At 41.8% G+C, this 16,386-nt stretch overlaps 1 protein-coding gene across 1 annotated transcript; it reads left to right on the top strand.

Moving 5' to 3' along the window:
* Positions 11,471-13,538, top strand: LOC109235882. Its single transcript, XM_019402130.1, has 3 exons — positions 11,471-12,071; positions 12,526-13,053; positions 13,141-13,538. Exons 1-3 carry the CDS (start codon positions 11,471-11,473, stop codon positions 13,536-13,538), a joined length of 1,527 nt encoding a protein of 508 aa, XP_019257675.1.

Raw genomic sequence — 16,386 nt, 5'->3', positions numbered from 1 at the left:
TGCACCCTAATCATTAGTTGGCGACTCTTTAAATCAAACCCAATTCCCAAAAGGAATGAGTTGTCCTCCCAAATGTCATAAACCCGATTTCGCGAGAAAAAGGGGGCGCGACAGCACCCCCACGCGAAACACTGGGTCTAATGAAACCCTTCTCAAGCAAGTCTTGCAGCTGTTCCTTCAACTCTTTCAACTCCGGCGGGGCCATACGATACGGCGGGATAGAAATGGGTTGAGTGCCCGGAGCCAAATCAATGCAAAAGTCAATATCCCTGTCGGGTGGCATACCCGGCAGGTCTGAAGGGAAAACCTCAGGAAACTCATGAACAATGGGTATAGAATCAATAGAGGGAACCTCAGCACCAGAATCACGAACATACGCCAAATAGGCCAAACACCCCTTCTTGACCATACGCCGAGCCTTCACATACGAGATAACACCATGGGTAGAATGACCAGAAGTCCCTCTACACTCTAAACGAGGCATACCCGGTAAAGTTAAGGTCACAGTCTTGGCATGACAGTCCAAGATAGCGTGGTAGGTGATAACCAGTCCATCCCCAATATAATATCGAAGTCAAGCATTTCTAAAAGCAACAAATCTACACAAGTCTCAAGACCCCCAATCACCACAATACAAGAACGGCGGACTCGATCGACCATAATAGAATCACCCACAAGTGTAGCCACATAAATAGGAACACTCAATGAATCACTAGGCATGACTAGGTACGGGGCAAAATAAGATGACACATACGAATAAGTAGACCCTGGATCAAATAACACTGAAGCATCTCTATCACAAACCAGGACCGTACCTGTAATAACTGCATCTGAAGCCTCAGCATCGGGCCTGGCCTAAAGAGCATAACATCGGGGCTGGGCCCCACCACCCTGAACCACATCTCTGGGTCGGTCTGCTGCTGGCTGGCCTCCACCTCTAGCGGCTTGAGCTCCACCTCTAGTACCTCTACCTCCACCTCTAGCACCTCTACCCCCACCTCTAGCTGGCTGGGCGGGATGTGGAACACCTGGTGCCTGAACCATAGCACGGGAACTCTGATACTGAGAGCCACCTGGTGCGCGAGGGCAATACCTAGCAATGTGCCTCGTGTCGCCACAAGTAAAATAAGCCCTCGGTTGCTGGGGCTGACAACCCTGGAAACTCTGAAGCAGTGGTGCACTGATAGGTGCTGGTGGTGCACTGAAGGACTGCTGATCAGAATACTAGATCTGAGGACCACGGCTACTTGAAGCACCGTGAGAAACCTGAAAAGCTGACTGAAAGGGCCAAGGAGGATGGCCTCTACCATATGATTCTCTACCTCCAGACGAGGTACCACTGAATCTGCCTGAATGACGGGGCCTCTTGTCTGCCCCATGACCACCCCCTTGTGATAGTACCATCTCAATCCTCCGGGCCACATTGGCCGCCTCCTGGAAGGATATATCACTCCCAGTCTCTCTAGCCATCTGGAGACGAATCGACTGAATGAGACCATCAATAAACCGTCTCACTCTCTCCCTCTCAGTGGGAAGTATAATAAGGGCATGGCGAGCCAAATCTATGAATCTGGTCTCGTACTAGGTGACAGTCATGGATCCCTGCTGAAGACGCTCGAACTGCCTCCGATAGGCCTCTCGCTGAGTAATGGGGAGAAACTTCTCCAGAAACAACACTGAAAACTGCACCCAAGTCAGGGCCGGCGATCCGGCTGGTCTAGCTAAGCAATAATCCCTCCACCAAGTCTTGGCGGATCCAGACAAGCGAACTGTAGCAAAGTCGACCCCATTGGTCTACACAATCCCCATGTACCGAAGAACCTCGTGGCAGCTGTATAGATAATTCTGGGGATCCTCAGTAGATGCACCGCTGAAGGTAGTAGTAAAGTTGGTGAACCTGTCCAGTCTCCAGAAAGCATCTGTAGACATGGCTGCGCCCTCGCCGGTCTGGGCTACCACACCCGGCTGTACTGCTCCAACTGGCTGAGTCGCTGGAGTCTGAATCTGAGGAGCTACCTGTTCCGGAGTGCGAGTAGCAGGAGTGTGGTCTCCTCCACTAGCCTGNACAAGCGAAATGTAGCAAAATCAACCCCATTGGTCTCAACAATGCCCATGTTCCGAAGAACCTCATGACAACTGTCTAGATAATCATGGGGATCCTCAGTAGATGCACCGCTGAAGGTAGTAGTGAAGAGCTTGGTGAACCTGTCCAATCACCACAAGGCATCGGTAGGCATGGTTGCACCATCGCCGGTCTGAGCTACCACACCCGGCTGTACTGCTCCAACTGGCTGAGCCGCTGGAGTCTGAATCTGAGGAGCTACCTGCTCCGGAGTGTGAGAAGCAGGAGTCTGGGCTCCTCCTCCAGCCTGAGAGATGGCTGGTGCTACAGGAAGTAAACCTGCCCTGGTGACACTCTCCATAAGGCCTACTAGAAGGACCAGAACATCCTGAAGAACTGGGGTGGCAATAAACCCCTCTGGGACCTGAGCTGGGCCTACCGGAACGGCTGGAGCTGGAACCACGTCACCAAAATCAACCTGAGGCTCCGCTACGGGTACTGCTGCCCTGGACTGAGCTCTACCCCTGCCTCAGCCTCTAGCACGGCCTTGCCCTCGCCCTCTGCCCCTCGTGGGAGCTGCTGGGGGCTCGGACTGCTGATCGGTAGATGGAGGACGCGTCGTTGTCTCGCATCTAGTAGAAACGAACATTACGAACTTAAATTAATTACGCAGTTGAANAACAACGTAATATGAGATTAAAGCGGAAGACTTAGACCAAATAAGCCAAACAATACGGAAGTCAACATAGGCCTCTACCCAAGAACTGGTGTCACAACACTCACGGACTACTAGGATTTACTACATACAACTATTTGAAAGAAAGTAATACTGTCTGTCTCGCAAACAAGTGATAACAGAACATAACAAGGGATAGAGGAGACGCCAGGCCTGCGGACGCCTGCAAGGCTACCTCGGTGTCTCGGTGAACTGAAGGCTGGCTCCCGAACTACTGCTGCTGACCAAATGCTACTCCGGTATCTGCCCAAAAGTGTAGAGTGTAGCATCAGCACAACCGACCCCATGTGCCGGTAAGTGCCTGGCCTAACGCCGGTGAAGTAGTGACGAGGCTAGGACCAGACTCCAGATAATCCTGTGCAGTTATATAAATATATATATATACAGCGGAAAGATAGGCAGAAATAAGGAATTTAAGCTGGGGAGGGAGAACATGCTTGGGGAATAGCAGGTAAGATAGAGTCTCAAGAGAATAAAAAGGAAATCAACAATTTAACTTCTATAAGGAAAGATAAAGGCAGATTTCACTTTCAGTACACATCTTGTTGCAGGCGTGCAACCCGATCCCATTTCTCATATCTCGTGGTAGGCGTACCACCCGCTCCCATTTCATCAAATCTCGTGGTAGGCGTACCACCCGCTCCCATTTTATTAAATCTCGTGGTAGGCGTACCACCCGCTCCCATTTCATCATAACTCGTGGTAGGTGTACCACCCGCTCCTATTTCACTATAACTTGTGGTAGGCGTACCACCCGCTCCCATTTCATTATAACTTGTGGTAGGCATACCACCCGCTCCCATTTCATTATAACTTGTGGTAGGCGTACCACCCGCTCCCATTACAAGCCAACACAAAATCACAATAGAATCTTGGCAAGGGAACAAAGCAATATAATAACTTCCCGGCAAGGGAACAACAATATTGAAACAAGCCTCCCGGCAAGGGAGAATCAGCTATACCCAATCTTAACTCAAATCTTACTCAGCTCAATTAATACCAATACTCAATCACAAGTGAATCCCACGAAAATAAACTAAGTCTTTGCTCAATATCAAGAATTCGCCAATTAAAGCACCCGTAGTATCATTTAAGAACACAACATATCAATTTAAGACTCACGGTCATGCTCAACACCAACGTATAGATACTCGTCACCATGCCAATACGTCGTACTCAACAAGAAGCAATTAGCAAATAGGACACAACTCCTAATCCCTCAAGCTAAGGTTAGACCGGACACTTACCTCGATGCCACAAATACCACTCAAGGTTCAATTATAGCTTTACCCCTCGATTCCACCGCCAATTCGCTCGCATCTAGTCACAAGTTACTAAATTACATCAATAAACGCAAAAGGAGTCAATTTGAATGTATGAAAATGAATTTCCCAAAGTTTTGCCAAAAAGTCAAAAATTGCCCGCGGGCCCACGTGGTCAAAACCTGAAGTTCAAACCAAAAGCCGATCACCCATTCCCCCACGAACTCAAATATATAATTTATTTTAAAATCGGACCTCAAATCGAGGTCCAAATCCCCAATTTTAGAAAAACCTAGGTTCTACCCAAAACACCCAATTTCCCCATGAAAATCCTTGATTTTAAGTTGAAATCATGTTAAAAGATGATAAGAATTGAAGAAAGTTGGTTAAAAACGACTTACAATTGATTTGGAGATGAAATGATTCTTGAAAAATCGCCTAAGTGTGTTTGGGTTTGAGAAAATATGAAAAATGGGGTTTAAAATCGGCAAAGTATAAAATTGCAGGTCTCAGATGTGGAAATTGCGAACAGGGGTTCGCAATTGCGAACCCCGACCTCTACAGATGTGGGAATTGCGAATCAGGGTTCGCATTTGCGAACCCTACAGAAATCCCAAACTTTCGCATTTTCGAAACAATAGTCGCACTTGCAACTTCGCATTTGCAAAGAAGAGATCGCAATTGCGATCACAAAGGATTTAGGCGGGCATCGCATTTGCAACGGCTACTTCGCATTTGCGAAGAAGGCTGCCCAGGCCAACTCTCGCACTTGCGATGCATGGCTCGCATTTGCAAGATTGGCTTCGCAAATGTGAAGCCTGCAGATCAGGACACACCAACTATTTTTCAAAGTTCAAAATGCACCCGTGGCCTATCCAAAACTCACCCGAGCCCTCGGGGCTCCAAACCAAATATACACACAACCTCAAAAATATCCTACAGACTTATTCGTGCGATCAAATCTCCAAAATAACATCATAAACATCGAATTAAACCTCAAAATCCATGAATCCTTTCAAACTTCTTATAACATCAAATTTTCCAATTTAGGTCCGAATCACGTCAAACGACGTCCGTTTTTCACCATATTTTACAGAAACATCTTAAATCATATATAAGACCTGTACCGGGCGCCGGAACCAAAATACGGGCCCGATACCAACATGTTCTAATCACATTTCATTTCAAATTTCCTTAAACAATTTCAGAAAACAATTTCTTTCAAAAAATTCATTTGTCGGGCTTGGGACCTCGGAATTCGATTCCGAGCAGCCCAAGTCCCATATTTTCCTATGGACCCTCCGGGACCGTCAAATCACGGGTCCGGGTCCGTTTACCCAAAACATTGACAGAAGTCAAATTAATTCATTTATTAGCCAAATTTCATTATTTTTCACAGATTTCCATATTTAAGCTTTTCGGCTACGCGCCCGGACTGTGCACACAAATCGAGGTGACTCTAAATGAGGTTTTCAAGGCCTCGGAGTCATAGAATTTAATTTAAAACAAGTGATGACCGCTTGGGTCATCACAACTGTGGAACACCTGGTGCCTGAACCATAGCACGGGAACCCTGCTGCTGCGACTGAGTGCCCACCAATCTCAGACAAGCCCTCCGGATATGACCATACTCACCACACTCATAGCATCCACCTGAGTGCTGCGACTGAGGAAACTGAGACTGACCCTGGCGATCTGAATGACCACCTCGAAAACTCTGGAGCGGCAGTGCACTGATAGGAGCTGGTGGTGCACTGTAAGGCTGCTGATCAAAATACTGCATATGAGAACCACGGCCATCTGGAGCACCGTGAGAAACCTGAAGTGCTGACTGAAAGGGCCTAGGAGGATGGCCTCTACCATACGAATCCCTGCCTCTAGACGAGGCACCACTGCATCTTCCTGAATGACGGGGTCTCTTGTCCGACCCATGACCACCTCCCTATGACAGAACCATCTCCACTCTCCTGGCCACGTTGGCCGCCTCCTGTAAATAAATCTCACTTAAAGTCTCCCTAGCCATCTGAAGTCGAATCAGTTGAATAATCCCCTCAATGAACCTCCTCACCCTCTCTCTCTCTCGGTGGGAAGTATGACAAGAGCATGACGAGCCAAGTTGATGAATCTGGTCTCATACTGAGTAACAGTCATAGAACCCTGCTGGAGACGCTCAAACTGCCTCCGATATGCCTCCCTCTGAGTGATGGGGAGAAACTTCTCCAGAAATAGCTTAGTGAACTGCTCCCAAGTCAAAGCTGGTGATCCGGCTGGTCTAGCCAAGCAATAATCTCTCCACCAAGTCTTGGCGGATCTGGATAAGCGAAAAGTAGCAAAATCGACCCCATTGGTCTCAACTATCCCCATGTTCCTGAGAACCTCATGACAGCTGTCTAGATAATCCTGGAGATCCTCAGAAGATGCACCGTTGAAAGTAGTAGTGAAGAACTTGGTGAAACCCATCCAACCTCCGCAAAGCCTCCAAAGACGTAGTTGATCTATTACCGATCTGTGCTGCTGTTCGACTGAAGAAGCGGTAGGTGACCTCGCCATTCGCGGAAGAATAGAGTAGAAATTCAATTAGCATTGAGAAACCAAACCGCACGACAGGAAAGAATAGATGAGAAGTTTTTCCTAACTCGGTAGCCTCTGAGGGATAAATACAGACGTCTCCGTACCGATCCCTCAGACTCTACTAAGCTTGTCCGTGAATTGTGAGACCTATGTAACCTAGAGCTCTGATACCAACTTGTCACGACCCGGATTTCCCACCCTCAGGAGTTGTGATAGCGCCTACTCGTAGAAGCTAGGCAAGCCGCGAAGTATAGAAATCACTAACTCTCATATTTTAACCCTTTTTAACAACTTAAATTAACAGGTAATCAACATTGAATATTAACGATAAACAGAACAAGCGGAAGACTTAAACAGATAAAATAACCAAAACCAGTACTACAACGCCAATATACTCCTCTACCCGGAATTTGGTGTCACAATATCACAGAGTGTCTATGATTACTACATACAAGTGTCTGAATAAGGAAATACAGTCTGTCTCGGAAACAAGTGAAAATAGAACACATAATAAGATAGAAGAGAACGCCGGGCCTGCGGACGCCTGCAGGACTACCTCGGGATCTCTAGCTGGACTGAAGGCAGCCTCCCCAAGTGCTACTGTCCAAAAGCTGATCCGGGATCTGCACATAGTGTAGAGTGTAGCATCAGCACAACCGACCCCATGTGCTGGTAAGTGCCTGGCCTAACCCCGGCGAAGTAGTGACGAGGCTAGGACCAGACTCCTGATAAACCTGTGCAGTTATATAATATACAGCGGAAAATAAAATAGAAATAAACAAATAAAGATGGGAGGGGGTACATGTTGCGGGGAAAATACCAAGTCCAGCAGTAATTTAGGAGAAACATAAGAGAACAATCTAAGATCTACAACAATCAATAATAACACTGTTGCGGCGCGCAACCCGATCCCTATCATTTATCACTGTTGCGGCGTGCAACCCTATAAAACTATATCATTGTTGCGGCGTGCAACCCGATCCATTTATATCATTGTTGCAGCGTGCAACCCGATCCATTTATATCATTGTTGCGGCATGCAACCCGATCCATTTATATCATTGTTGCGGCGTGCAACCCGATCCATTATATCATTGTTGCGGTGTGCAATCCGATCCATTTATATCATTATTGTGGCGTGCAACCCGATCCATTTATATCATTGTTGCAGCGTGCAACCCGATCCATTTATATTATTATTGCGGCGTGCAACCCGATCCAAACATAACAATGTTGCGGCGCGCAACCCGATCCATATATATACAATCAACAACAATCATAGCGAGAGTCCCGGCAAGGGATCAATAAAGAACTATGCTATCCCGGCAAGGGAAATCGACAGTATAAGTAAATACGTCCTGGCAAGGGAGAAACAGCTATAACCAATCTTGTTCCAACATCTAGCTACCTCAGCTAACACCAATACTCAATCATAAGTAATTCCCACGAGAACAATCTAAATCCTTGCTCAATACCGAGAATCATCAATTTAAGCATCCGTAGTATCATTTAAGCACACAATAAATTGCCATTTAAGACTCACGGTCATGCTTGACACCAACGTATAGATACTCGTCACCATGCCTATACGTCGTACTCAACAAGAAGAAAATAGCAAATAGGACACAACTCCTTATCCCTCAAGCTAAGGTTAGACCGAACACTTATCTCGAACTTCCACGGCCAACTCAAGCCTCAAACACCGCTTTTCCTTTTGAATTTGGCTCCAAATCAATTGTATCTAGACATAATCGACTTAATAACATCAATAAATGCTAAACAATCCAATTCCAATGCTTAATTATAACTTTCTAATCATTCTTCCCAAAAAGTCAAAAATCGACCCCGGGCCCGCTTGGTCAAAATACGAGGTTCGGACCAAAACCCGATCACCCATTCACCCACGAGTCCGAATATATAATTTGTTTTGAAATCCGACCCCAAAACGAGGTCAAATTCCCAAATAATCAAAAAGCCCTAACTCTACCCAAATCCCTAATTTTCTACCCTTAATCTCATGTTTTAGGCCTAGAAATCTAGTGGGTGTTGATAAAAATGGAAGAAAACGAGCTTAGGTTTACATACCTATGAAGCTATGGTGAAGTTTCTCTTCAAAAATCGCCCAAGAGGTGTGGAGAAGATGAAGTTTATGAAAAATGGGGGAATTCCCGTAATACATTCTGTTGTTTTGAACTTAAAAATAACTGGGCGAATTTGGTGTATGCGTTCGCGATAGGCTCATCGCATTCGCGATGAGTTAGGCCTGACAGACCTTTGCGTTCGCGAAAATGGGAATGCGTTCGCGGAGCACTAACCCCTCGAGCCATCGCGTTCGCATCCAGGTGGTCACGTTCGCATAGGTATAATACCCCTCCCCCTGCCCAGGCTCATAAGCCTTCGCGTTCGCGTTACCAGGCCCGCGTTCGCGAAGGGAAGACCCCCCAAAGCTTCGCGTTCGCAACCTGGGTCTCGTGTTCGCGTAGAAGGAAATTTCCTTCAACATGAATAACTCATCGCGTTGCGAGGGTCCTCCCGCGAACGCGAAGAAGAAAATACCAGAATACCAGCAACTGAAAAACCTGCAACTTTTTTATGAGTTCAAAACCTTCCGAAACACATCCGAAACTCACCCGAGCCCTCGGGGCTCCAAACCAAACATACATACTAACTCAAAAACATCATATGAACTTATCCATGCGATCAAATCGCCAAAATAACCTCTTAAATAACGAATTAAACCTCAAAATCAATAAAATTTCTCAAAACTTCTTTAAACATCAAATTTTGCATTTAAGGTCCGAATCACGTCAAATGGATCCCGTTTCTTACCAAACTTTACCGACAACACATATAAATCATATTGAACCTGTACCGGGCTCCGGGACCATAATACGGGCCCGATACCACAGATTTCACATAGCATTTCACTTTAAAAACTTTTATATTTTTCAGAAAACAATTTCTTTTAAAAATTTATTTCTCGGACTTGGGACCTCGGAATTCGATTCCGGGCATACGCCCAAGTCCCATATTTTTCCACGGACCCTCCGGAACCGTCAAATCACGGGTCTGGGTCTGTTTACCCAAAATATTGACCGAAGTCAACTTAAATGCATTTTAAGCCAATATTTCAATATTTTCACAGATTTTCACATATAGGCTTTCGGGCTACGCGCCCGGACTACGCACGCAAATCGCGGTGATGCTAAAAGAGGTTTTTAAGGCCTCGAAGCACAGAATTTAATTTAAAAATAAGTGATGTCCAGGGTCATCACATTATTGAATTTAATTTGGACTTGTTTTATTTTTTCACTAGAATGAATCGAAAAAATAAATTCAACATAAGATTGACAGCAAATCTACGGAAGAATTTATCAATTTCTCCGTTCATTAATTTTATAGAAGTTTTGGTAATAGATTTGAACTTGTGTTATATTTTTCACTTGAATGAAGCGAAAAAGATTAAATCAATATGAAGCTGACAGCAAATCTACAGATGTCAATTTGTCAAAGTGTCTTAATCTTTCATCTAGTTATGTGTACCTAAAAAAAATAATGATATACTTTCTTCCTTATTGAATAACTATAATCTTACTCTAGAAATATCCACATGGAATGTCTAGAGGCAATATTGAACAAGTTAATTTGCTCATGATCAACTTATCATTTTTTATACATATTATATAAATAATAAGAACTAAAATATGTCGAAAAAAGTAGTAGTTGCAAACTAATGTTGAAGTTTTATTCAAATTCATTGAACAACTAAGCTTATGATGAAAAGATATACAATGGATTTCCAATTCATTGATTTTATTAAGGCTCCAAATTGAATTTGGACATATGTTATATTTCTTACTGAACAAAGAGAAAGTTAAGTCAGCGTGAGATTGACAACAAATCTACAGATGACAGTTTAACTATTTTTAATCCAATTCTATGTGCTTAAAAAGGAAAAAGAACTAGTAATTTCCACACATATCTTTATATACCAGAGTTTAGTATTGAATAAATTATACTTCTCGTAAGCACATATAAAACTTTTCTTACGTGCATTGCACGTGCCTCACATATATCAAATTATTATTAAATTTGAATAAAAATAATACGTTTTTAGAACTGAATTTGGACTTATTTTATATTTGTCACGAGAACAAAGCAAAAAAACTAACTCAACATGAAGGTTGACAACATCTTCAGTTTATAGAAATTCATTGTCACGTGTATTGCACGTGCCTCGCATGTCAATTTTAATATCAAAATGGATAAAAAAAATAATAAGTTTTTCAAATTGGATTCAGATTGCTTGACATTTGTCACTAAAACAAAGAGGAAATAAGAGAATTTTTCATAAAGCACTATCTTTTAGGTGTATTAGCCATTTATAGATACCTTTTGCTATATTACGTATTATAGATACCTTTTATGTGGTTATAAAATGTATTTGATGTATTTAAGCTATTGTATTCATTAATACAATAGCAAAAATAGGCGTGAATCAGGGAATTCCAGCTAAGCTTGAGATGTATTCGAATGTATTCACGCGGCCATATCGTGAATACAGTAACGTATTTCGTGTAAAATATGGAAGGTTGAGCTTGTTTAAAACGGAAAGGAAATCAATTCACCTGATATTCTCCTAATTTCACTCAACTAACACAACTATTACCCATTAATCTGTATTCCTCCATTCACGATTCAACAAGAAAAATAGCGAACACAAGAGCAACATCTGGAATTTGAGTTCTCCCTTTTCTCTGTACCCAGTTCTCTTTTCAACCACAGAAAAGTGCGATTGATAGAATTGTATACAAAATACGGTATAATTCCTTTATACATATGGCAAGTTTAACAGTGTTGTTGCGTCATTCTGGAAAGTGGAACGATGAGAGCAATTACATCGATTTTTCAATTGAGGGAATACTGATAAAGGAGTATGCGTCGTATAATGATTTGGTTGTGTCAATTTCTAATCAATCGGGCATAGATTTGAGCTCAAAGTCCATTAAAATTCAATACAAAGTAGAAGGGAATAGCACGCCAATGGAAATACACAATGACATGGGTTACATGGTGTATGTAGAGTTGAAAAAAGAGAATAGAGAATTCGGGATATATCCTTTGTGCATAACAACGATTGAAAAAGAACTTGTATCCGGTGGTAGTTTAATTCAAGGCGATATTGTGCAAATAGACGAATCACTTCAAAGGTACGATTTTGGTACAGATGATACGCTTGCTCTAGATTTTGTCCATTCAGGAGAAGCAGTTGGGGTGTTTGAACTGGACAAGGATTTGATAATTTCAAAAACTAATCAAAGGGAGGTTATGGTTGGACAAGTATATAAGGATAAGGATACATTAAAAGAGGTGATGGTGAATTTTTTTATGCTATATCTCAAAGGTTTCAATTCCGGGTTGATAGGCCTAATGCTGTCAGGTTTGAGTATATTTAATTCTTTTTTTTTGTATATTGTATTATTGGTTGGAGTTGTAAGTTAAACGTTGATGTATTTATGCGTATTTGTGGATTTCACTTGATCTTCATTGATGTGTTTAACATCTGTTTGTTTATGGTCTTTAAATACATGTATTCATATGTATTTTACTGGTATAATTACATTACAACGGCTCTAATTATTTTCCTATTTTGTTTACTGTTTGTATTTAAGTGTATGCATATAACTATAATTGTATTCAGTTGTATTCATTGTATTTAAATGCATATAACTATAATTGTATTCAGCTGTATAATAATTTATATATATAGATGTCAGAATGTATTCATGTCAGAATGTATTCATGTGTATATGAGTGCATTTTTGGTAAACATTTATGCTAATCATATGTATAATGATAAATTCTTTGCAGCTATGCATTATTATGTATGTCAGAAGATTGTGAATGGATGTTTAAGGCTTCGAGCATTAACAAATCAGAACTATTCAAAGTGAGAGAGTTTATTGATAACCATACATGTCCGCTAAAGGACAAGATGTATGAGCAGCGACAGGCAAGTAGCAGCCTTATAGGTGGTATGATTAGGCCTAAGCTTACTAATCATAAGAGGAAATACACCCCAAAGGATATTATTGATGATGTGAAATTAGATTTAGACGTAGATATTAGCTACATGTTGGCGTGGCGGGCTAAAGAAAAGGCAATGAATATTTTGAGAGGTGAACCGGTTGATTCGTACAAAAAATTACCAGGATACTTATATACAATGGATATGACATATCCAGGTTCGCACATCAGAATGGTAAAATCGCCTAAAAATGAGTTCATGTATGTGTATATATCTTTGTATGCCTTTATAAAGGGGTTTGATCATTGTAGACCCATTGTGGTTGTGGATGAAAGTCACCTAAAATCTTACTACACCGGGACATTCGTCTCGACAAGCACGTTGGATGGTGTAGGTGAGTACGTGAATTATAATAAATTTTGTTAATATTTTAAAGATTGAAATACATGTTTTAAAAATATGTATTCAATTGTCTTTACAGGTCATATATTGCCACTAGCATATGGTGTTATTGATTCAGAGAACGATGCTGCTTTGACGTGGTTCTTTGAGCAATTCAAGATAGCATACGGTGACAGGGAAAACATGTGCATCGTTTCAGATAGAAATGAGAGTATCATTAAATCTATATCGAGAGTGTATCCAGATGTACCGCATTTTGCCTGTATATGGTATCTATGGAATAACGTATATAAGAAATTCAAAAAGAGCCATGCAAAATTGAGCGAGATATACTTCTCGATGGCAAAAGCATACACACAAGCTGAATTTGACAGTCTGATGGAGAAGGTGGAGAAGGTAGATATTAGGGTGAAAGAATACTTGGAGTTAGCTGGATACGAAAAGTGGGCTAGGTTGTATGCACCTGTTAGACCATGACGTCAAATATTGCTGAGTCAATAAATGCCGCACTAGTGTCAGCAAGGGAATTGCCAATATACGACTTCCTCGAAGAAGTTAGGAAGATGTTTGGATGTTGGAATTGCAGTAACCGCAAATAAGCTACACATACATACACAACGCTTGGAAAAAAATACCAGGAGATGCTGACTTTGAATGAGGCAATGTCTACACGCATGATTGTAAGTTTTATTTTAATGTCATTGTATCATATATTAAGCTATTTTTTAGACAGCTTAATTGTTTTCTGAAAGGGAAAAAGGTCAAAATTACCCCTCTACTATTGTTTATTGGTTGCTTGTGCCACCCGTTATACTTTCCTGCCATTCTTGTCCCTACCGTTAATGAACTTTGAATAAATAGCCCTAACCCTAACGTCTATATACCGTGGCAGCTGACCACATGAATTTTATCCAAGTCAGCTGCCATGTCAGCTTCCACATCAGCGGGCCCACCTATTTAAAACCCCACAACACCCATTTACTATCCGTTTCTTACCCGTGACCCATGACCCGTTTGCCCACTAAATAAATAAGATAGACCTGTCTAAATTAGCAAAGAGTGTCATTTGGTCTGCATCACTTCGATAGAAACGAGAGAGAAGAGTGTGGAAGGTTCAAAAGAAAATCCGATTTTTTCAGTGTTGAATGCTGTCCAAGGTACGATTTTCCACCAAAAGCTGAACTTTTCTACTAGTTTCATATGGTTGTTGTTTATAAATGAAGTATTTTTGTCTTTGGGTTCGTATTTCTTTTATGTTAAAGTTAGGGTTTTAGACTATGCTTCGTGGTATAGGATTTTCTTGTCTCAGATATGTGATTTGTCGTTTAGGGTGTTTCTTGTCTAAGATATTGACTGGATTTTTGTCGTTGTTTGTGTTTGCACGTGACTTTCACCTTTATACCCTAATTATTTGTCTGATTCTACTGGTCGGTTAGGGTATATTGGTGGAATTGATGATATTTGGTACTTATTTTAGAAGACATTTCTCTTGTTTAGGATTTGAAGTATGTGTGGTCCCTTTGTTTTTAAAGAAGGGTCGGTTAGGGTTTTTTAACTGAAAAAGGATTTGAGCTATTTGTTAATAGCTGACTTGTTTTTATTTGGTCCCCTGTTTCACCTGCATTTACTTTGAAGATGATGCTCATGTGGGTCTCTTACATATATGCTTTGTCCTTATTTTATTGTGGTGGGACTCTAAGTTTGATAGTTTATTATGTGGTCCCCCATATGCATGCTTGTGTCCCTTTCTTTATCGTAGTACCTCATTCATTTTTGTTTCTTTATTCATCTACCCGTGTACCTTTTTTCTTATTCCCTTTATTTATCAAACTGTTTTGTTTATTCAAGCTTTCCCTTACATGTTTATTTATTATTTCTGTACATCTTGTCTTTTTTTACTTCTTTATGCATTTACTATGGTAGGCTGTAATAACTTTATTCATGGTTACTATGCAGCCTTTTATAGATGGTGCTAGTTGAGTTAGTTTTTCATCATGGTGGGGAATGGAGTAGTAAGCCACACCCGCTGTATAAAGAGAAGTATGTGCACATCAATAAAGGTTTTGACTCTGACTTGCTCTCTTATGCTGATTTAGTTGATGAATTTGATACAAAGTTTGGGTATATAGGGGTGCAGCAATTAATAGTAAGGGGTCTTGGTGGTGGATATTATGAAATAGATGGGGATGTTGGGATTAGGACTCTATTGGACCTTGTTAATGAACATTGTAATATGATTAATTTGTTTGTTGTAGAAGACTGTGAACCTGCACTTGATGTACCTAATATAGTCNCTTTCCCTAAAATGCCAAAACCCTTACATCCATCTTCAGATGAAGGAACCCCCTCCCCCCTCAAATTTGGAAATCCTAGCCGCCCCACTTTCCTCCATCATCTCCAAACGAATTCCCCTTCTCCTTAACCCTAAAATCGAAGCCGCCGATCCTGATCTTCATTCTATCAAGAAGAGAACAGACCCTTCCCCCTTGAAGAAAACCCTAGTCGCCTCCTCCAAGAAGGCCCTCCATCTTTCGTTTTGTTCCAGCTCCGGCGAGCCAAGGCCATAATCTGGCCAGCCATCGAACCCAGTTACCTTTTAGAACCTTAGCCGCCTCCCTGATCTTCTCCGTCTTCTCTTTCGATCAACCACCCAAATGGAACGACCACTTTCTTTCATCTCATACACACACGCCTAGACTTCTGTGAGAAGAAGCTTGCACTTCAAAGTTTAAGATCTAGAAAACTTCAAAAGAAGAGAGAAAAATCGAAAAAAAGGATTAAAAGGCTGTTCAAATTTTTGCTTCATGGCTTGCTCGTTTATGGGTTTCGAAGGCTGTTTGAGTTAGAAATTTGTTATTGGGAAAAAGGTCAAAATTGCCCCTGTACTATTGTTTATTGGTTGCTTGTGCCACCCATTATACATTTGGGTCATTCTTGCCCCTACCGTTAATGAACTTAAACTAAATGCCCCCAACCCTAACGTCTATACACGCTGGCAGCTGACCACATAAAATTTATCCAAGTCAGCTGCCATGTCAGCTTCCACATCAGCGGGCCCACCAATTTAAAAACCCACTACACCTATTTACATATCCCTCTCTTACCCGTGACCCATGACCCGTTTGCCCACCAAATAAATATGATAGACCTGTCCAAATGTGCAATGAGTGTCATTTGGTCCGCAATACTTCGATAGAAACGAGAGAGAAAAGTGTGGAAGGTTCTAAAGAAACTCTGATTTTTCAGTGTTGAATGCTATCAAGGTACGATTTCCCCCCCCCCCCCCCCCAAAGCTGAACTTTTCTACTAGGTTTGATATGGTTGT

Source organism: Nicotiana attenuata, chromosome 12 (genome assembly GCF_001879085.1).
Source record: "Nicotiana attenuata strain UT chromosome 12, NIATTr2, whole genome shotgun sequence".
NCBI classification, from domain to species: domain Eukaryota; kingdom Viridiplantae; phylum Streptophyta; class Magnoliopsida; order Solanales; family Solanaceae; genus Nicotiana; species Nicotiana attenuata.
This window is presented reverse-complemented; position numbering and strand designations above follow the sequence as displayed.

Excerpts from the sequence above, each read along its gene's own strand:
- LOC109235882 (XM_019402130.1), top strand. The coding sequence starts at position 11,471 with ATGGCAAGTTTAACAGTGTTGTTGCGTCATTCTGGAAAGTGGAACGAT. Across the intron at positions 12,072-12,525 it reads GATAGGCCTAATGCTGTCAG|AAGATTGTGAATGGATGTTT; the intron begins GTTTGAGTATAT and ends TATGTATGTCAG. Across the intron at positions 13,054-13,140 it reads AAGCACGTTGGATGGTGTAG|GTCATATATTGCCACTAGCA; the intron begins GTGAGTACGTGA and ends TTGTCTTTACAG.